The 22488-nt window shown below is 40.8% G+C and overlaps 1 protein-coding gene across 1 annotated transcript in view; it reads left to right on the top strand.

Moving 5' to 3' along the window:
* Positions 1-22488, top strand: part of dnah6 (dynein, axonemal, heavy chain 6) — a 112543-nt gene that overhangs the window by 44437 nt on the left and 45618 nt on the right. The window contains 15 exon segments of the mRNA XM_034706214.1: positions 1-92; positions 175-396; positions 539-661; positions 2039-2221; positions 2394-2537; positions 3863-4084; positions 6652-6799; positions 7031-7188; positions 8686-8817; positions 13938-14109; positions 16236-16382; positions 16515-16588; positions 16697-16851; positions 19980-20211; positions 20348-20500. The exon segment at positions 1-92 is cut by the window's left edge and continues 121 nt beyond it. Coding sequence (XP_034562105.1) covers positions 1-92; positions 175-396; positions 539-661; positions 2039-2221; positions 2394-2537; positions 3863-4084; positions 6652-6799; positions 7031-7188; positions 8686-8817; positions 13938-14109; positions 16236-16382; positions 16515-16588; positions 16697-16851; positions 19980-20211; positions 20348-20500 — 2357 coding nt within the window.

Raw genomic sequence — 22488 nt, 5'->3', positions numbered from 1 at the left:
CAGGTCACAAGGCTAAGAACCCATTCTATCAGCCTGTTAGGACTTATGTTCTAAACCCGAAATCTGTTACAATGGGAGAGCTCTACGGAGAGGTATTGCAGACCAAATAACACATTACAACAGCGTCTTCACTTTTTCCTATACATAAACTCATTTTTTACCTTAACACATCAGGTCAACACGTTAACACTGGAGTGGCGAGATGGTCTAATGGCCTTGAGTGTCCGTGATGCAGTCAACGACAACACTGATATCCACAAGTGGGTGGTCTGCGACGGGCCAGTTGATGCCCTGTGGATTGAGAATATGAACACTGTGCTGGATGACAACAAGATGCTTTGTCTGGCGAACAGCGAGCGGATTAAACTTACTCCATCCATACATATGGTGTTTGAGGTTAGAGCTGAATACATTGGAAGTTGAGATTCATATTTGTGTGTTCAATAAGAAGTTGCCGTATTCATGCTAGCTGAATAAGTGAGTATGTACTTTGTTCTTCTAGGCTCTCTTATGATATCCTTTTAAACTGTGTTTTCAGGTCCAGGACTTGGCTGTTGCATCTCCAGCCACTGTCAGTCGCTGTGGGATGGTATATATTGACCCAGATGAGCTCAAGTGGTTGCCATATGTACAAACATGGATCACTGGGCTTGGAGCCAAGGTTGTATTTTCTATATTATTGTTATTCTTCCATTTTTATATTTATGTATTTATTTAAAGGGACAGTGCATTTTAATCAATCAGTCTCAATCAGACTTTATTTATAAAGCACTTTTCATACAATGACATTGTAGCACAAAGTGCTGTACATAAAAACAACTTCAAATAGAATCAATTAAGAAAAAGTTCCTGTTCCCGTTCCCAGCCCCGACCCCACCCCCCCAGTCCTAAGGTTAACAATAACAATAACAATAACAATAATAATAATAATAATAATAATAATAATAATAATAATAATAACAATAACAATAACAATAAAATAAATAAAAAATAAAAAAGAAGTTGCTGAACGAACTGAGGAAACGCTCTCATGATATCTTAATGGGGAAACACTGGAAGTAAAATAAGATGTTAAAACTCAACACAGGATATTAAAATCACAAAATAAAATACATTTCTAAGATTATAAAACACTAAAATATTAAAACATTGAAAGAAAATAAGATGCTATACTTAAAATAAATAAATGAATAAATAAAATAGAATAAAAGTGACTAAACTCTGAACTAGATAATAACTAACTAAATAAATAAATGAATAAATAAATAAAACTGTTATAAGGATGAAACTCAGTTAAAGAGAGACTAAAAAGCTCAGTCTTGAGTTCTCTTTTAAAATTGTTGACACTGTGCAGCCCTCAGATCTTCAGGTAGGGTGCTCCAAATGATGTGATGATAAAAAGCTGCCTCACCGTGAGTCTTTGTTCTAACTTTTGGTACAATTAAAAGTCCACTACCAGAAGACCTGAGGGCTCTCACTGGCTCATATTATAAATCTGATAAATAAGAAGGGCCAAGACCATTAAGAGATTTAAAAACCAATAAAATAATCTTAAAATCTATTCTAAAAGATATTTGAACATTTCAGCGTAGCATCCATGTAAATATGCCAGAGTTAACCATAAGGCTAATTTTCATCCGTAGTCCCCGGCAGGTCAAAACAGAGTTCATAACAAACGATGAAGATTCGAGCCATCGTTAAAGATGGGTTGTGAATGTGGGGTAAGTGGGGCATTCCTTGATTACGGCCGGTATATATTAATGTTTGAAATAACTGAGAGGCTTAAAAGCAAGAGAGAGAGAGAGAGAGAGAGAGAGAGAGAGAGAGAGAGAGAGAGAGAGAGAGAGAGAGAGAGAGAGCAATGATAGTGATGAGATGAGTAGTAGTAGAGAGAACTCTGAACTCTTGACCCAGGATGTCAGCTATGTTGAATGTGCTCTAAGGAAAACTAACTGGATTGCTTTTTTGCTGATGTAGATAAATGTCTCTTACCATACCCTCCTCTTCCTTTGACCATCTTTATCTCTTCTCTCTCAAGCTCCCAGATGCAGTAAAAACGTATCTCTTTGAGCTGTTTGAGCAGTATGTGGAGAAAGGTCTTCAGTTTGTGCGAACTCATTGTACCCAGGTGATTTGCCAGGTGAACATCAGTAAGGTCACCACTTTGTGCTCCTTGCTAGAGGCACTACTTCTGGGAAAAGCCGGACCAGACCTCAAAATGGTACGTTAAACAAAATCATTTCCCATCACTCCAGTCAATTTTGTTGCTGTTTGTGTGCCACAAAGAGACCAATCTTGAACATGATCTCAGTCTCTGTGTGTCAGAGACATAGCAGCTCCTACGTCTAACAACATGAAACATCTCTCTTTTCATGTTTGTTTGTTGGTGTTAGGATTCCAAACATCTCAACAGTGTATTGTGCCAGACCTTCATATTTTGCTACCTGTGGGCAGTAGGCGGCAACCTGACCAGTTCGCAATGGGACACTTTTGACATCTTTGTCAGGGAGCAGTTTGAAGACAATACCAATGCTAAGGTACTGTATGTGTACCAGCACACACCCATTAATAAATAAGGGAAACCAGTGAAGGAATGAAGGGGTTTTGCACGATGCATGCATACGAAGCTGGTGTTGTTTCTGTTTTCAACTTAATTTTAGTTGAACGAGATACAGGGTTCATACGGGTGCTTGAAATCCTTGAAAATGCTTGCATTTTAATGTTGTGTTTTCAAGGTTTGAAAAATGCTTGAATTTTAGGTTTAATGCTTGTAAATGCTTGAAATTCTAATCATATATATTTCACAATTAACAGCAATCTGACTCAACAGATCGATTCAATGGAGAGAAATAAAATAGTCAAATGTAAAAAAAAGAATAACCGCTCTCCCTGATGTGCTTGCGTGTGTGACACGCTGTTCTGTTGTCATGTGTGACGTGATGTCGCTCCTAGAGGACAGAGCGACCCCACGTTAGCCCTACACGTTAATTAGTCTATTATGTGTTGACTGCCTGTTTATGCTACATGCTAGGCATGTGTGATGTAGAAGCACTGTACCATATAACATGTAGGTGGTGTGATGTAGAAGCACTGTACCATATAACGTGTAGGTGGTGTGATCTAAGCACTGTGCCATATAACCTGTAGGTGGTGTGATGATTCCAAGCAGCCATACCGCTGTCACCCGCGGGGTGTTTGTAGCTCAGTGCATGTTATCGCATGACCGCGGTCGGTCACAGTGTTTCTCATGGAGACCACAGACAGACCACGGTCATGCGGTGACCGGACCCGAGCTACAAACACCCCACGAGTGACAGCGGTTCGGCCACTGCTTGTGTCTGAACATTGAAGGCTTATTAGTAACAGGATCAATAACAATATCAATTTGAATAGAAGAAACAATGAAAACATGAAATGATTTCTCCTTAGAAAAGCATCAGGCTGATGTGCCCTGTTAAGCTCTTAAAATGACTACAGCTGATATCATTTGGCCCACCCAGTGCAAATGTTCATGCCTCTCTTACTGTATGTTGAAAAGTAGTACTTTAAAAGTTTGAAAATTGACCTTAAAAGTCCCTGAAAAGTACTTGAATTTGACCATGAAAAAAGTGTACGAACCCTGAAGATGATATAGTATGTTGGTATGAACATGCATCAATATTAAGGGAAATAAATCATGCAGGTAAATGCTAAATGTCAAGCCAAAAGGAAAGTTCTAAATGTCTCCAAATAGACTGTAAGAATGCGTTTCCTTATCAAAAGTATGTATGTAGACATTTTTGTAAATGTTCTATGCTATGTTAACAATGTTTTTGATGTGTTTTATTTGGGTTATTTCATCTCCTTTATATGTGCTGAGTAGTTGCCCAGGAGTGGTACTCTGTGGAGTGTGTACATGAACTTTACCCACAAGCGACTTGAGCCATGGGAGAAGGTCATCCCTTCATTTAAATACAACAAGGAGCAACCCTTTTTTGAGACGCTGGTCCCTACCACAGACACTGTCCGATTCGGCTATCTGATGGAGAAACTGTTGTCTGTGCAGCGCTCTGTGCTCTTTACCGGTGAAACTGGAGTGGGAAAGGTGAGGAATCATGAAAGAATACTGGCTCACTGTTGCTGAAACACATACATATGACATGCATATGACAGACTGTATATAAAATGGACATCATCTCGCTCGGCTCGAAGTGAGGCTGCCACAAAAACTGCTCCCCCTAGTGGCTGACTGCAGTATAGGTCAAAAACTCTGTCTCCCCCATTCATTTGAATGGGGCTGCAGTCAAACTTTAAAGAATAAATACACGTGGTATGAATGTTTCTTAAATCGGTATGCTGTGGTAATATGTAGTTATTATTTGACCGTTTTGTGTTCAAGGCCTCTTTTTTCTGAAGACTTTCTTTTTCGTTAGTTATTAGAGGTTAAAAAACAGGGTTTTACTTCCAGGTTTACTTTTAATGACAGCTGCCATAGAGAGAAACTCCGTAGGACCTCTGGACGCTACGCTGTAGGGCGGAGCTTCTTACCATGGAAACACACAAATTCCCTACTGCGCAGACTCTGGCTGCAGAAAATTTACATGATGGCAGCGTTCTGGAACAGGCGGAGCGACGCTGTCCATTATATATACAGTCTGATATGACATAGGGTCTTGTAACACAGTAACATGATCAAAAACAGATAAAAGGCTGTGCCATTTATTATTTGCACACTAATGCACCTAAGAGTAAAGGCAGTTTAGGAGGCCATAAAAAGATTTCACAACGCTCAGAGACAGAACTGACCCAGTCTATTGGACGGACCATATAAGTTCCTATTGCTAAGTCTGTATCTCTTTATGAAGCTTTTATTTTGGCATTTCCGTGGGTGACAGTATGGATTTGCATATCAGCTATTTAGGATTGCAGAGCAACATTTAACATTTATATTAAACATTTAACATTAAAATTTAATAATCAACATTCAGATTTAATAATCAACATTTAGATTTAACATTTAAATATATAGTCAACATTTAGATTTAACATTTAGATTTAACATTTAGATTTAATAATCAACATTTTGATTTAGCATTTAAATATATAGTCAACATTTAGAGTTAACATTTAGATTTAACATTTAGATTTAACATTTAGATTTAACATTTAGATTGAACATTTTAATTTATATTTAGATTAAACATTTAAATATATAGTCAACATTTAGATTTAACATTTAGATTTAACATTTAAATTTAATAATCAACCTTTAGATTTAACATTTAGATTTAACATTTTAATTTATATTTAGATTAAACATTTAAATATATAGTCAACATTCATATTTAACATTTATATTTAACATTTTAATTTATATTTATATTAAACATCTATATTTAACATTTAGATTTAATAATCAACATTTAGATTTAACATTTAGATATATAGTCAACATTTAGATTTAACATTTAGATTTAACATTTAGATTTAACATTTAGATTTAACATTTAGATTTAACATTTAAATTTATTTTTATATTAAACATTTATATTTATATTTAACATTTAGATTTAATAATAAACATTTATATTTAACATTTAGATATATAGTCAACATTTATATTTAACATTTATATTTAACATTTTAATTTTTATTTAACATTTAGATTTGGATTTAGCATTTGGATTTAACAGTGATTGTTACTTCACAACAAAATTAAATGTGAAGAAGATCACAAATATTTCTCTAAATGTGATAAAAAAAAGTGACTTCTGAAAATTAACCCTATATTTTTATGTTGTTTTGGAGCTAAATGTGGAGAATTGTTGCTGTTATTTTTAGTGTGCACAACTTTAAAAACGGTGCCCATTAATTATCATCATAATTTTCCTCAGCAAAATGAACACTGACAGTGAATGATACATTTAAAGGTTCAAAGAAAGCAGGATAAGATTTGTTATTGGAAAACGCTTCACCACATACACAGGACAAGATCAGCAAAGACCTAAGAGTTTCACTTTGAGTTCACCAGAGACAAACCAAAAATGGACCTAAATTAAGGCTGTTTCCGAAACGGCCTGCTACATACTACTTACTAATGTAGTAGGCAGTAGGTATTGCCTACTACATACTGCGTTTGAATTTAGTCTGTAGTATGACTGTTCTGTTCGATCTGTCATGCAGCATGCTGAGCCAGACTTTGCTGGATTTCCGGTTTCGGAAAGCGGAAGTAAACAACAGCGAAGCCGATAAATAAAAAGCTTATTTAGCATCCATTTATGATTTAAAAAGTTAGGAAGTAGTTTATATGTAATTTGATAACTTTCACAGCACCCAAAAACGGATTTCCTCTCGTCAAAAAATGAGGAAAAAGAAAAAGCAGAATGAGCGCTGTGCATTATGGGAAACAGTACGCGAGGCAGACTGGTCCGATGCACACTGAGATATTTTCCCGTATCAGTAGACATCTGGGGAGTTTTGGCTAACTGCAGATTTTGCTCTTGTTCACATACTACTTACTACATACTGAATTTTGGACATATCAGTACGTACTGCTAGTAGAGTAGGCGATTTCGGAAACAGCCCTAGAGTTCCTCACAGGGCTCAAACTTTTTACAAGATAAGCAGTTGTGTTTAGGTTGATAAGTATTTCTCTGTGTCTGCCCTTTACAGTCAGTGGTTGCTCGGGGCCTTCTAAACAGTATCCAGGTACAGGCAGGGTACCTACCAGTATACATTAACTTCTCTGCTCAGACATCCTCTGCCCGGACACAAGAGTTCATCGAGTCCAAGCTGGAGAAAAAGAGGAAGAATATTCTGGGTACTATTCACTGTTTCAATGATGTGTATATTTCAATGTGGACAAAGCATGTAAAGTCTTTGAAAAATGATTCTGACTTGTTGTTACATGCACCAAAATCACTATGGCTGGCCTTTTCTATCATGCTTTTCTTCTGTGTAAATACATACATTATCATCCTTTAATGCTGTTTAAGAGCTCAAACCTCTGTTGACTGGTTCTCTTTTTCTCTTCACTCCCCTGCCTGCGTAGGTGCACCTGGTAACAAGAAGTTAGTAGTCTTTGTGGATGACCTGAATATGCCTAAGCTGGACAGTTATGGCTCTCAGCCCCCGATAGAGCTCCTCCGTCAGTTCCAAGACTTTTCTGGCTTCTTCGACAGGAAAAAGTTCTATTGGAAGGACATCCAGGTATAAACGTTTATGGCACACACCTAGGGGAGAGAGGGGTTCATGCTCTGTCATCAATTTATTTTAGAGCTGTAGTATGTGTTTACTCACAGCTCAACAGACGCTGGAGTAGATAGTAAACTGTTTCTGGCTATTCTTTCTGGCAAATAAACCACCATACCAAGGTGGTGGCAGCTGCTCAGAATCATCCAATAAAGTGATCTTAGGGCCCAGTTGGTAGTACAAATGAAAACTGCAAATACCAGGAATCTCCTGGCCCTTAGGTCAAACACCATGGTATTGACACATTCAGGAAGAGATAGTGACTAAGAAAAACAAGTGTGATTTGTTCACTCCCTCACCCAGGCCTTTTATGAGAATCAAACCAAAAGTTTTTAAAATAAATGTAGAGTAAAAGTTTCTCATTAAATTTGTATAAAAATGCTACTAAATCCACAACCATAGATTTTTTGGATTATTGTTTTTATTTATTCATTTAAAGGGACAGTGCATATTATTGAACATTTCAGCGTAGCATCCATGTAAATATGCCAGAGTTAGCCATAAGGCTAATTATCATCTGTAGTCCCCGGCAGGTCAAAACAGAGTTCATAACAAACGATGAAGATTAGTACCAGATGGAAACAATACATCATGATTCTGACATGGTTCTTAAAAGACAATGTGGGATCCAGTGTGACACCAAGGTATTTCAATTCCTGCACAATATCCAGTTCCTCTCAGGAACACATTGCAGTGTGTCCTTTGTAAACATCATACTTTAGAGTTTAATAGCAGACATGACTTTGTGAGCATCACCATAATCAAGAACCGATAGGAAAACTGCTTCAATAATTTTCTTCCTACAGATCATTGAAAAGTTGGTTCTGTTTCTGTTCAAGAAGCCAATTTTCTGTTGCAGTTTGCACACAAGATGAACAATCTGAGATTTAAATGCCAGTTTCTCATGGAGCCAGATGCCAAGATATTTGTATTCTGTAACTCTCTCAACATTAGACCCAAATCTAATACTGGTTGTAATAGATAAATAAAAATCATATTCAACTTCTAAATTATTTTCATTTTGTAATCCATCCCTTGTTCCAGCCTCTTAATTACTACCATGTTATTATCCTGTCGTATGCTGTTGTAAAATAACTAGCATTGGAATTGAATTGTTGGAAAGGCGACCAACAAAAGGATGTTACTTACAGGTCTGGAAATTTGAGCGTTGTCTTTACTATTTTCTGATATTTCAAAGATTGATTGAAAAATAATCAAGAAAATATTGAAGGGATTGTTTCATTTCACAGTTTTTCCAATTGCTTGCAGCTGCAACATTTTTTCATTATTCGTGTTTGGTCCAGTTGGACCCCATTCCATTTCTGCTCTCAACGTAGTCAGTTGGCAGATAATCTTATAGTACATATGTTGCTCATCTTTTATTACTCCTCATGTCTTTTACATTTTAGCAAACAATCTCTCTTTCTATTATTCTTTCTTTTTCCTGTCTTCCAGGAAATGATCATTGCTGCTGCATGTGCTCCTCCAGGAGGGGGACGCAATCCGGTTACCGCACGGTTTATTCGCCACTTCAGTATGCTGTGTCTCCCCACGCCCTCAGAACACAGCCTCAAACAGATCTTCAAAGTGAGGAGATACACAGAGACACAAACATCAGTACACAAAGGATTGTTGACCCTTTTTGACTTCCAACTGCTGTTACAGATTTCTGTTCTGATAATACTGCTTTAAAACCACCTCAAAGCAATCATTTAGAAACTGCTTCAGGAAAAGATGTATGTGATGTGACCAGAAGAAATAATGTAGAACTTCCACTTTTTGGTATTTGACTTGTTCCTACTCCCTCACAATGGCCCTCATTTATCAAACGTGCGTACGACCGAAAACAGGGTGTAAGACCATTTCCACGCAAAGGTTGGCATTTATCAATCTGAACGTGGGCGGAGGATATGCTCAAATCCTACGCCAGGTCTCAGTCCGGGTATGCAAGTTTTCATGTCAGTGTGGAGTGCCGTGCAGCAAAGTAAATCTGTCTGTGGAGGAGAATCAGCACGTATAGTACAGTGCATTTACATACAGAGGATCACAGATTAATAGTTAGATCGTTAAATTAGATTTGACACCTCCCCTCGGAGCTCCTCCAAAATTCACGACCATATGATGGTGACTGATTCAAAACCGGTCCTCAGCACATGGTTTGTGTTTTGCACTAAGTCAACTCATGTCTCACTCAGCGGTAAGAAAACACCAAAACATTCTCATAGTGAAAGTTAAAAACACAAACAAACATGTAATGTACGCTCTGCAGGAGGCGGGCAGAACGGCAGGACGGGATTTGATTGGTTTCATCATTTGGCTCCTGATGGCAGGGATTGGTTGGTGTTTCCCAGGTTTACTCCGGCTGTAGATAGCAGCTTTTTTTACCTCTTTTTTAAGAACACATTATGTATTGATTACCATCGGGATTAGGGATGTACATTTGAAGTATTTTCCGTGATCGATTTTTGGAAATGTTAACGATCAATTATCGATTAATTGATTAAAAAAAACCCGTTATTATTCTTACGTCAAAAACAAGGCCAAATACGTTGTTTTCCCCCTAAATTGTATTTTTTACAGCAACAAAATGCATAGAACTGACAGTATTGAATACGGGTACATCTGGAATCCTAACCATCCTCATCCTCCTCGACCTAAGTGCAGCCTTTGATACCATCCGTCACACCACCCTCCTCACTCGGCTATCCTCCATTGGTATCACCCACACTCCGTTAGACTGGTTCACATCTTACCTCTCTGGCCGCACACAGTTCACTCAACTCAAGTCCTTTAAATCCACTCCTTCCTCTGTCACTACAGGGGTGCCCCAGGGCTCTGTCCTGGGGCCCCTCCTCTTCATCATCTACCTCCTTCCCCTTGGTAATATCTTCCACAAATTCAACATTCACTTCCACTGTTACGCAGATGACACCCAGCTCTACCTCACCACTAACCCCTCGTCCACTCTCCCGCCCATCTCCCTCACTGATTGCATCTCTGAAATGAAAACCTGGTTCACCCTAAATTTCCTTAAATTAAACAGTAATAAAACAGAGGTTCTCCTCATTGGCACCAAATCCACTCTATCCAAATCCAACAGCTTCTCCCTCACCACTGATAACTCCTCCGTCTCACCCTCCCCCCAGGTTAAGAGTCTGGGTGTCATCCTTGACAGCACATTATCCTTTCAATCACACATCAATAACATCACCAGGACTGCCTACTTCCATCTTCATAACATCAATCGTCTCCGCCCCTCCCTCACCCCCCACACTGCCGCCATCCTTGTCCACAGCCTTGTCACTTCCCGTCTGGACTACTGTAACTCTCTCCTCTTCGGCCTCCCTCACAAATCCCTCCATAAACTCCAACTGGTCCAGAATTCAGCTGCCCGTATCATTACCCGAATCCCCTCCATCCACCACATCACTCCTGTCCTCCAACAGCTCCACTGGCTCCCTGTTCAGTTCCGTATTCAGTTCAAAGTCCTCCTGCTAACATTGAAGACCATCCACAACCTCGCCCCCCCATATCTGTCCGACCTCCTCCATGTTCCCACTCCCTCCCACTCCCTCAGATCCTCTTCCTCCATACACCTGTCTGTCCCCTCCGCCCGTCTCACCACTATGGGGAGCCGAGCATTCAGCCGCTCTGCTCCCCGTCTCTGGAACTCATTAACACCCCAACTCAGAAACACAGATTCTTTCCCCCATTTTAAATCACTCAACTCAAAACATATCTGTTCAAAACCGCCTACTCCGTCTGACTCTAATTGCACTGTCATTTTTGTTTCTATTCTTTTTCTTACCACTTTGTTAGTTTATATTGTTTTCATTTTGACTTTGATTTTGTTTCCTCTAATGTAAATTCGTGTATGTATATATTTATATATATATCTGTGCGGTGTCCTTTAGTGCAGAGAAAGGCGCCTTTAAATAAAATTTATTATTATTATTACATGTTTGACACGCAGGATATCAATGATCAGGCTCATAAAAATATTCTACGCGGACATAGTCTTATAAAGTGAAGGCTGAGACTACTAACAGAAAAGTACTTACTAAAGACTCACAGTGTCCAGTTTTCTGCCTACTCGTTCTTATTGAGAAAAATAAACATGTGTATACGATCAGGTGTCAGCCGGGAGCGCAACCGGGTCATAATCAGTCCAGCGGCAGAAAAGCTCAGACGGCTCTGATGTTGCTGGTCTGTAAACAAAGCGTACAAGAATTTCCCACCTGTCTGTTGATTTCGTATCCAAAGGTGGGAAATGTCCTGTGTAAAGCTGTCAACCTTCGTGTCCGTGTTGTTGTTGGCAGCAGTTTTGTATTGATCCTCTTTAAAGAAGCGCACGTGGAGACCTGACGCGCAGCCGCGGCCCCCAGCTGAGCGTCTCCGCTGTGCGCGACACCTTTAAACAGCTGATTCACATCGAAATATGCTTTAAACTTAAAACACCTCCCTGATAGATGAGTGTAACATGAGACCACATGATGTTTGTTCCACGTGACGGAAAATTGATAACAAAAATGCGTGTTTGGAGTAAGTTCTTAACAATTAATTCATCAATAATCGATTAATTGTGGTCATCCCTAATCGGGATATAAAGATCATTTTAACCAGTATAACAAAAAGTGTTTCTAAATCTGACGACCAACCCCAGCTTTAATAATTAATGTAACACTCCGGTTTGCCCTGTGCGTAATGCACACAAGCAATTTCTTGCCCAGGCTACGGGTTACATAATGACCACAGTCAGAGTTTATTGAAAACAGTTGGTAGGTTAACCAGTGTGCGGTCCACAATATTGAATATTTTCCATCATCTGCATCAGACACGGCGCAGGTTTGTCTGTGCCCCCTGTGCACCGACACAGACCCGATAAGTGCGGCCGCTCCCCCCTAACAGTACACAGAGACAGTTCCAGGCTGGGGTCTCCAGCGCAGCTTGTTTTAAGAGCGGCCACATGTTTTTATTTTTATAGCGATCTTCAGGTCTGAAATGTTTTCACCTGAATGTAAATAATTACTTCTATTGAGGCTTCTAAAAGTTTCATATCACGGATGAATAAGTTCGTTTTTAATCGAAGGATTTCTAAATCAAATGTTTAAACTCCAGCTGGAGTTAAGATGTCAAACCCACGCTGCTGACTGCTGCAGTGACTTTCATCCAGACGTGGTTTTTCTGACTCCCTTTAAAGTTGACATATCATGCAAAATCGACTTTTTAATGGTTCTCTACCTGAAATATGTTTCCCTGGCATGTTACAAGCCCCCCGAAAATGAAAAAAATCCATTCTGCCCCTGTTCTGATTTCTCCACCTTTCTGTAAATGTGTGTGAAACCAGCCGTTTCAGACTTCCGTGTTTTTGTTGCGTCACAACAATATCCGGTATGTCACAGAGTCAGAGCTCAGAGCTTGTTCAGCCCATAGACTGTATAAAATACAACTCAACCCCTCCTCTGTTTTTCATTACCTGCACACGTGTGCTAACAAGGAGCTTAGGAGGGAGGCATGCTAGTTGTAGGCTGTCTTAATAAACACAGAGGTCGGTTTTACTCCCCACGTCTGCAGATTTGAAGATCTAGTGGATGATTTTTATTTTTCATGGAAAAGTGCTAGCGCTAGTTAGCATAGCCACATAGCTACATGTTTGTAGCTGTAGCTGTGTACCAAGATACACGTCGACATACTGACAAATGAAACAACAAGAAACACTAAATCTGTGACCAATGGTTCAGAAAGGTCCTGCTGCCTTTCTGGCAGAGGTCGGTTTTACTCCCCACGTCTGCAGATTTGAAGATCTAGTGGATGATTTTTATTTATCATGGATAAGTGCTAGCGCTAGTTAGCATAGCCATATAGCTACATGTTCGTAGCTGTGTACCAAGACACACGTCTACATACTGACAAATTAAACAACAAGAAACACTAAATCTGTGACCAATGGTTCAGAAAGGTCCTGCTACAGGCGCCTCTCCGTCAGGATCAGATTCTGGATCAAATTCAGAGGGTTGAAGTAGCGCGGTCTGTAAGCAGTCTCTATTCAGCCAACATGTAAACATTAGATCAACGTGCTGGAGAGCCGAGGCCACATCCACTTCCAGAGGGGGCGTGGTCAGAGAGAAAACAGACTGTTCTGAGGAGGGCTGAAGAAGAGGGTTTTTCAGGCAGGCCAAAATCTGATTTCAAAGTGTTTTTTTGGGCACAAACTTTAAAGACATGTTTTGGGGACCTCTTAGACCAATATATTTTGATGAAAAAAGCGTAATATGTCACCTTTAATGCCTCTTTTCTGCCAAACAACACAGTTGTATGTGTCTACCTCCGTTGCTATGTTGTCGATCTCCAGATCAGACAAGTTTCCAGTTTTTTTGCCGTAGAGCGTCCCTACATGTTGAAACTCTGTGGGTGATCCCGGCTGAACCTGTAATAATTTGGGGCGTGATATTTAAATGACGACTGTTTTCAGGTGCCACATTTATCAACACTTGATCAGGCGTACGCCGTGATTGACCCAGATACGCTTCATAAATGACACATGAGTGTTGTCATAAGCTGATTTCTGCACCCAAATCTGCGCTGGTTTCTACACCAGATTGATAAATGAGACCCATTATGATTTCTTCATGTCACCCACTTCCCATTACTCAGAACAATGTATTCCTTTTTTAATGCTTGTGATGCTGTCTTCCAAACCCTTTAAGGCCATCTTGAATGGCTTTCTTGCTGAGTTTTCGCAGGGGGTAAAGGACTGTGCTGCTCAGATTGTTGATGCAGCTGTGGAGATATACCAGCGTTTGAGTGTCGATCTGCTGCCCACTCCAGCTAAATCCCACTATGTCTTCAATCTCCGGGACCTGTCCAAGTGTGTCCAAGGTAAGACGTGAGCAAATACATATGGCTGGTTGGGCCACCTCCTGACAGACTCACGAAACATCCCGGACAGCCCCCAAACCCAACGGGAGGTGGCTTGCCCAAGGGCGTCAGGACCCAATCTGTCCATCATCCACACTGTATATGTCTATCACATATTTCCTTATTTCAAGAATTTTTTTTATCTTTTCAAGGGTGAACAGAGGGTGAGATGGAGGGCATCAGAAGGGAACAAAAAGAGTGAACAGAGGGTGAGATGGAGGGCATCAGAAGGGAACAGAAAGAGTGAACAGAAAGAGTGAACAGAGGGTGAGATGGAGGGCATCAGAAGGGAACAGAAAGAGTGAACAGAGGGTGAGATGGAGGGCATCAGAAGGGAACAGAAAGAGTGAACAGAGGGTGAGATGGAGGGAATCAGAAGGGAACAGAAAGGGTGAACAGAGGGTGAGATGGAGGGCATCAGAAGGGAACAGAAAGAGTGAACAGAGGGTGAGATGGAGGGCATCAGAAGGGAACAGAAAGAGTGAACACAGGGTGAGATGGAGGGCATCAGAAGGGAACAGAAAGAGTGAACAGAAAGAGTGAACAGAAAGAGTGAACAGAGGGTGAGATGGAGGGCATCAGAAGGGAACAGAAAGAGTGAACAGAGGGTGAGATGGAGGGAATCAGAAGGGAACAGAAAGGGTGAACAGAGGGTGAGATAGAGGGCATCAGAAGGGAACAGAAAGGGTGAACAGAGGGTGAGATGGAGGGCATCAGAAGGGAACAGAAAGGGTGAACAGAGGGTGAGATGGAGGGCATCAGAAGGGAACAGAAAGAGTGAACACAGGGTGAGATGGAGGGCATCAGAAGGGAACAGAAAGAGTGAACACAGGGTGAGATGGAGGGCATCAGAAGGGAACAGAAAGAGTGAACAGAAAGAGTGAACAGAAAGAGTGAACAGAGGGTGAGATGGAGGGCATCAGAAGGGAACAGAAAGAGTGAACAGAGGGTGAGATGGAGGGAATCAGAAGGGAACAGAAAGAGTGAACAGAGGGTGAGATGGAGGGCATCAGAAGGGAACAGAAAGAGTGAACAGAGGGTGAGATGGAGGGCATCAGAAGGGAACAGAAAGAGTGAACAGAGGGTGAGATGGAGGGAATCAGAAGGGAACAAAAAGGGTGAACAGAGGGTGAGATGGAGGGCATCAGAAGGGAACAGAAAGAGTGAACAGAGGGTGAGATGGAGGGCATCAGAAGGGAACAGAAAGGGAAGTGAAAATAAATGATGGTACAGATTGGGCAAAATCATTCTGATTCTAATTAAATAATGACAACAACAAACATAGTTGTAGTAGAAATAATAACAATTATTTCTAAATAAAAATATAAGAGGTGAAACCAGGTGAAAAGATACATTTAAAATGTAAAAATACATATACAGTATATACTTATATATATATACATATAGATATGTACATTCATATACATACATACATGTCAAAATAAGTGAAGTAAAATAATTAAATGACATAAACAGTGAATGGTAATAATGAAATTAATAGTAATACCGATAAGTAAGTAAGTAAGCCGAGAATTTGAGTTGGCATCTTACCCAGAGACAACATTTGAAAACTTAAGTCAATCCTAGTTTGTAAAACTTGTTCCATGCTATCTCTGATTGACTTCCAGTAATTTTTCCATCTCTGAACAATCCCAAAACACATGATAGTGGTTTATTCTCTGAGTCCCACACCCTCTCCAGCATGCTGTCGCCCCTCTGAATGTTTTAGTGCAGGTGTAATAAAGAACCTAACCATGTTCTTCCAGTTATTCTCTCTCCATGACAGGAAGTTAGTTGACTTCCATTGCTTAGCATTGAAATTCTCCCACTCTTCCATTGATATTGCAAAGTTACCCTCATGTTCCCATTTCTCCTTTATGTAGGATGTACTCACTCCTCTAATTTCTTGAAGTCCTTTGTACAGCTTAGAGATAGTTTTGAGACTTGGGATTTGTAAGATGAAATGAAGATAATTCATATACTAGACCCAGATCTAGAGTTTTCCGAACTCTCTTTGCTGACAAATGTATCAGTGTAATTTCTCAAACAATTTTCCTTTCCATATGTCTTTCTCTCTTGATTTTAAGGTATATTGCAGTGTGAGCCGAGTCAAATTAGAGACAAGAACCAGATCTTCCGTCTCTTCTGCCATGAGTGTCAGCGTGTTTTCCATGACAGGCTCATTAACAACCAGGATAAATCCTATTTCCACACTATTGTCTGTGACATGTCCAGTAAGAACCTGGCCATAAGGATTGTCTCAATGGCTCATTATTTCAAATGAACAAACTTTCAATGCAGTGCATGTTGAACTCCTAAGTGTCCTAACAGTCTTTTCTTGACCCTTCCTTCCTTCCTTCTGCCAGGCAAATACTTCAGCATTAACCAAGACCCCATATGCTTTGTGACTGAGCCTATTATATTTGGGGATTTTATAAAGGTCAGATATTTTTTTTTATATATATATAAATGCCTGCTAGGTTTAGAAAACATTTGATTTCAACGTTAAATGTTTAAACTGATTTATTTATTCCAATAACATCTGTAGCTTGGTGCTGAGAAAGAAGATCGTCCTTATGAGGATCTGACTGACATGGAGAAGATTAAGGCGGTGCTCCAGGACTACCTTGATGATTACAACATGACCTTTTCAAAGGAGACCAAGCTGGTTTTCTTCCAGGATGCCATTGAACATGTCTCTAGGTGTGACACTGTGTACATGCAAACATGAAATGACAGATATTCTGTCATGTGTATTCTTCATTCATTCAACCTTTATACAATCTTTAGGAGTCATTGAGGGCATGCCCTCAGTTACAATGACATCCAGAGTACAGTTAATACGTAGGCAAGGCATGTTTATTCATAAAGCACCATTTGTACAGAGAGCAATTCAAAGTGCTTTACAGAGTTAAAAACAAAAAGAAAAGTAACAATCAACAAAAACATACAGCAAACACTTAATAAGCATTTCAATTTCATCATGTCATTAAAGCTGGGGTTGGTAGTCAGATTTAGATCCACTTTTTGTTATACTGGTTAAAATGATCTTTATGTCCTGATGGTAATCAATACATAATGTGTTCTTAAAAAAGAGGTAAAAAAAAAAGCCGCTATCTACAGCCGGAGTAAACCTGGGAAAACACCAACCAATCCCTGCCATCAGGAGCCAAATGATGAAACCAATCAAATCCCTTCCTGCCTTTCTGCCCGCCTCCTGCGCGTACATTTCCCCGGTGTGCACTCCCTGTCCCCTGCCTCTGCTTCCCCTGCCTCTATTTACTGCCCCTCTCGCTCGACCTCAGGCCTGTCCCCACCTGATGAGGTGCTTTGCTCAGGACTGTAGTCCGGATCAGAGTCTAACAAGCTCTCACCACGGAGGCTCTGACAAGCAAAATAATTAATGACATTTAGTAAGTCCTACAGAAAAGGTATATGTATTATATGTATTATAGTTTTTCTCCTGATCTCGTGTCACCGCTACAACTGGATAATGCTAGCCTGACAGTTGTGAGTACTAACAGTAGCCATGTTTGTTTGTGTTTTTAACTTTCACTATGATAATGTTTTGGTGTTTTCTTACCCCTGAGTGAGACATGAGTTGACGTAGTACAAAACACCAATGATGTGCTGAGGACCGGTTTTGAATCAGTCACAATCATATGGTCGCAAATCAGCAGCGCTCGTGCATGTGAGCGGGGGCATCGTTTTAGAGGAGCTCCGAGGGGACGGGGGGAGGGGTTAGACGGAGTCCTGAAGACATGCTACATTCAAATTCATGCTAGTTTTCCGTGACTACCAACCCTAGCTTTAAGATCAGATGATATTTGTTTTGTGAGGCCAATTACACTACTCAAAAAAATAAAGGGAACACTTAAACAACACATCCTAGATCCCGATTAATGAAATATTCCAGTTGAAAATCTTTATTCATTACAAAGTGGAATGTGTTGAGAACCAAATAACATAAAAATTGTCAATGGAAATCAAAATCATTAACCCATGGAGGTCTGGATTCAGAATCATACTCAAAATCAAAGTGGAAAGTCAGATCACAGGCTGATCCAACTTTTGTGGAAATTCCTCAAGACAATTCAAAATGAGGCTCAGTAGTGTGTGTGGCCTCCCAAGCCTGTATGCACTCCCTGCAATGTCTGGGCATGCTCCTGGTGAGGCGACGGATGTTCTCCTGAGGGATCTCCTCCCAGACCTGGATAAGGGCATCAATCAACTCCTGGACAGTCTGTGGTGCGACGTGGTGTCGGTGGATGGAACGAGACATGATGCCCCAGAGGTGCTCTATTGGATTCAGGTCTGGGGAATAGGCAGGCCAGTCCATAACATCAATGCCTTCATCATGGAGGAACTGCTGACACACTCCAACCACATGAGGTCGGGCATTGTAATGCATCAGAAGGAACCCAGGACCCACTGCACCAGCATATGGACTTACAATGGGTCTGAGGATCTCATCCTGGTACTTAATGGCAGTCAGGGTACCTCTGGCTAGCACATGGAGGTCTGTGCGGCCATCCAAGGATATGCCTCCCCAAACCATCAGTGACCCACCGCCAAACCGGTCATGCTGGAGGATGTTGCAGGCAGTAGAACGTTCTCCACGGCGTCTCCAGACTCTATCACGTCTGTCACATGTTCTCAGTGTGAACCTGCTCTCATCCGTGAGTAGTACAGGGCACCAATGGCGAACCTGCCAATCCTTGTGTTCTCTGGCAAATGCCAATCGGCATGTACGGTGTTGGGCTGTGAGCACAGGCCCCACTTGTGGACATCTGGCCCTCATACCACCCTCATGGAGACTGTTTCTCACAGTTTGAGCAGAAACATGCACCATGCTCTTGTTTTGTACTGGCCTGTCTCCTGGTATCTCCTCCATGCTCTTGACACTGTGTGACACAAAGTGACCAAAAATCCGTCAGAAAGGATGAGGACAGGGAAAATGTCTGTGGCCTCTACCTGCAGAACCATTCCTTTATAGGGGTTGTCTTGCTAATTGCCTCTCATTTCCACCTGTTGTCTGTTCCATTTGCAACAGCAGGTGAAATTGATTCACAATCAGTGTTGCTTCCTAACTGGACAGGTTGATATCCCAGAAGTGTGATTGATTTGGAGTTACATTGTCATTTTTAAGTGTTCCCTTTATTTTTTTTGAGCAGTATATATTGAATCTGCTCTCTCACTCTACTTATGTAACTTTACATACATACTAAAAAGTTTAGGGTCTGTTTTTAACTGGGAAGGATTATCATAAATAATCAGCCCCCCCTCACTGCTCCAAAGTCCGTAACTTTCCAAGTCTTACAGTCTTACAGTTGTAATATGTGCACTGTTGTCTGCCTCCTCTTTTGTTGTAGTGAAGAGCAAATCGGTTTATCAGCCTTTACAAGTCATTTCAAATCTAAAAGTGCATCTTGCAGTTTGTGAAGTGCTGTGTGTAATATGCCGGTGGGTAATCAGCAAAGTCTGATTGTCATCAGCATAAAGATAAGCCTTACAGTTTGATAATATAGATGTAATGTTATTGATATGAATTGTGTAAAGGACAGGAACCAATACAGAACCTTATAGAACCACTTTAAACAAGGTAAGTATGCTGAACGACCATTATCTAAAATCACATATTGTTGTCTATTAGTCAGACAGTCAAGAAACCATTAACATGTCGTCAAACCCAATACCACAGAGCCTCTGCAGGAGCATGGCATGGTCAACAGGGTCAAATGCTTTAGTTCAGAAAACAGTAAAAGCAGCACAGTTTTTCTAACACATTATGAGTCTTCAAACTTGTGATTGTAATTTTATGTCTTTTAAAGGATTGCCCGTATTATTCGCCAGGAGAGAGGCAATGCACTTCTAGTTGGAGTAGGAGGTACAGGCAAGCAGTCGCTCACAAGGTTGTCAGCCCATATGTGTGGCTACTGCTGCTTTGAGATTGAACTTAGCCGTGGCTACAACTATGAGAGCTTTCATGAAGACTTGAGGAGGATGTACAAGATGGCCGGTGTGGAGGGCAAGGATATGGTGTTCCTCTTTACGGACAATCAGGTATGGTTGGAAGACTTGGTTGATCTTGTGATAATAAACATTTGTATGCATGTAGATTAGCTTCACTTTTGCAAATTGAACATAATGATGCTCTAGTGCATTTAGAGGCCCCCACTCTCTCTCTGTTCTGTCCTAGATTGTAGTGGAAGAGTTTTTGGAGGACATAAACAACATGCTGAACTCTGGCGAGGTGCCCAGCCTTTTTGAGAAGGACGAGCTGGAACAAGTACTCGCTGCCACACGCCCTAAAGCCAAAGAGGCTGGAATCAGTGAGGAAAACAGAGATGAGGTACACACAGCCACAAACTGTTTCTGTAGAAAAAATATACCACTCCTTCTCTTGTTTGAAATGTTTTACCATGTGTTGTGTCATCTTTTTTAGTGAAGCTTAGCCAAACTTTCAAACGTGGTCACTATGATCCTTAACTTTGTTGATTTAACGAGTTACATATTACTTCATGTTACACCAGCACAGCAGGTCCTGGCAGATAAGTACAACTTCTGTGAACTGCAAAATTCTCCCCAAAATCTGACTCAAATGGAGGGTGTGGTTATGGGACACCAGATATACCTGCTTCCCCAATGTGTTGTTAGGGTATCTTGACAAAGCCCTGTTGATGTGCTGGCTAACTCTACCTACTGTTTCATCATCACATTGTGGGGGCCATTGGGGAGATGTGGTTGGGTAGGCGGTATCAGCATTGTCAGATCGTGGAGGCTGGGTCTGTTGAAAGTGGCAGTGCTTTTTGGATTGTGTTAGTCATTAATGGCCATGTGGTAGCATTAGCTCTACCAATACCTGGGTTTTGAACGAATAGTTTCATTGGTCTGCTGAAGGTGGTAATCCTGTTTGGCTTGCAGTGGCCACTAAGGGTAATGTAGTGGATTATTTAGCATATTGGTAGGGCAGGAATATTGGGGTGATACTGAGTTAATTCAAGTATCCTGTGTTTATTTCCAGATGAGGGGGCATAGAATTGGCAGTAAAAGTTTTTTTTCTGCTTCTATCTTGTATGCTAAACGTATGGTGATAATTTTAACAAAACTAATGTTGTAATTCCTAAGGCTACCCTCAGAGAACAGGGTAGGAAAAAGCTTTCTTGTCAAGATCAAGATGATACCACTTAAAGCCTCTGGAAACGTGAATGGAATATTTAAAATTCACATAGAATTTCAAAATTGTATATGTAATTAAGCATCAACAAAAATCTGAGTGAAAATAAACATCCATAACTCTGAAAAACTCTGTTCAAAAACAGCTTATTTTTTACAGGTCAGAGCATTTCTCAGGACTGTGTGGGCGTGGCCTAACTCTTTGATTGACAGGTCAAGAGAGAGTTCACTGCCTGCATGTTTGAGCCGTCTGACTCTGAATCTAAAGTGCTGAGTCACAAAATACTTCAGAATCAGGACTTCTATTATTTATCAGTTTTATCACTCCGTAGTCTCCGATGCATCAGGACCATGGGACGCCTGGAGCAACCGAGGCTGAAGTGTCATATGTGCAGAGGAGCTCAGCTCCGGGTGACAGATGGAACAGCTCTGAGCTGTTTGGGGAAAGTCAGTGAACCGGTCCTGGGGAAAGTTAGTGAACCGGTCTTGGAGAAAGTTAATACATTTTATTTATAATGCACTTTTCATTTACAGAAATCTCAAAGTGCTACAGGCACACAGTGAAACAAACTTGAACATTTCTTAAAAGCAGTATTTAAGATAAGTTAAAAGCCTCTTTAAAGAGGAAGGTCTAGAATTGTTTTTTAAAAGCATCCACAGTATGTGAGGTCCTGAGGTGGCTGGGCAGGGAGTTCCACAGACGTGGTGCAGCAGCAAAAAAAGGCCCGATCTCCCATGGTCCGGAGCTTGGTTCTGGGAGGGTGGAGGAGGTTCTGATGTGGAGTGCGTGTGTTCCGGGTTGGGGTTTGCTGGGTGAGGAGTTCTTTGAGTTATGGTGGGGCGTTTCCATAAATGCATTGATGGGTGATGAGTGCGATTTTGTACTTGATTGAACCGGTCCTGGGGAAAGTTAGTGAACCGGTCCTGGGGAAAGTTAGTGAACCGGTCCTGGGGAAAGTTAGTGAACCGGTCCTGGGGTAAGTTAGTGGACCGGCCCTTGGGAAAGTTAGTGAACCGGTACTGGGGAAAGTTAGTGAACCATTCCTGGGGAAAGTTAGTGAACCGGTCCTGGGGTAAGTTAGTGAACCAATCCTGGGGAAAGTTAGTGAACCAATCCTGGGGAAAGTTAGTGAACCGTTCCTGGGGAAAGTTAGTGAACCGTTC

The sequence above is a fragment of the Notolabrus celidotus genome, chromosome 17 (genome assembly GCF_009762535.1).
Source record: "Notolabrus celidotus isolate fNotCel1 chromosome 17, fNotCel1.pri, whole genome shotgun sequence".
Taxonomy (NCBI): Eukaryota; Metazoa; Chordata; class Actinopteri; order Labriformes; family Labridae; genus Notolabrus; species Notolabrus celidotus.
The sequence above is the reverse complement of the archived record's forward strand: the minus strand, read 5'-3'. Positions and strand labels throughout refer to the sequence as shown.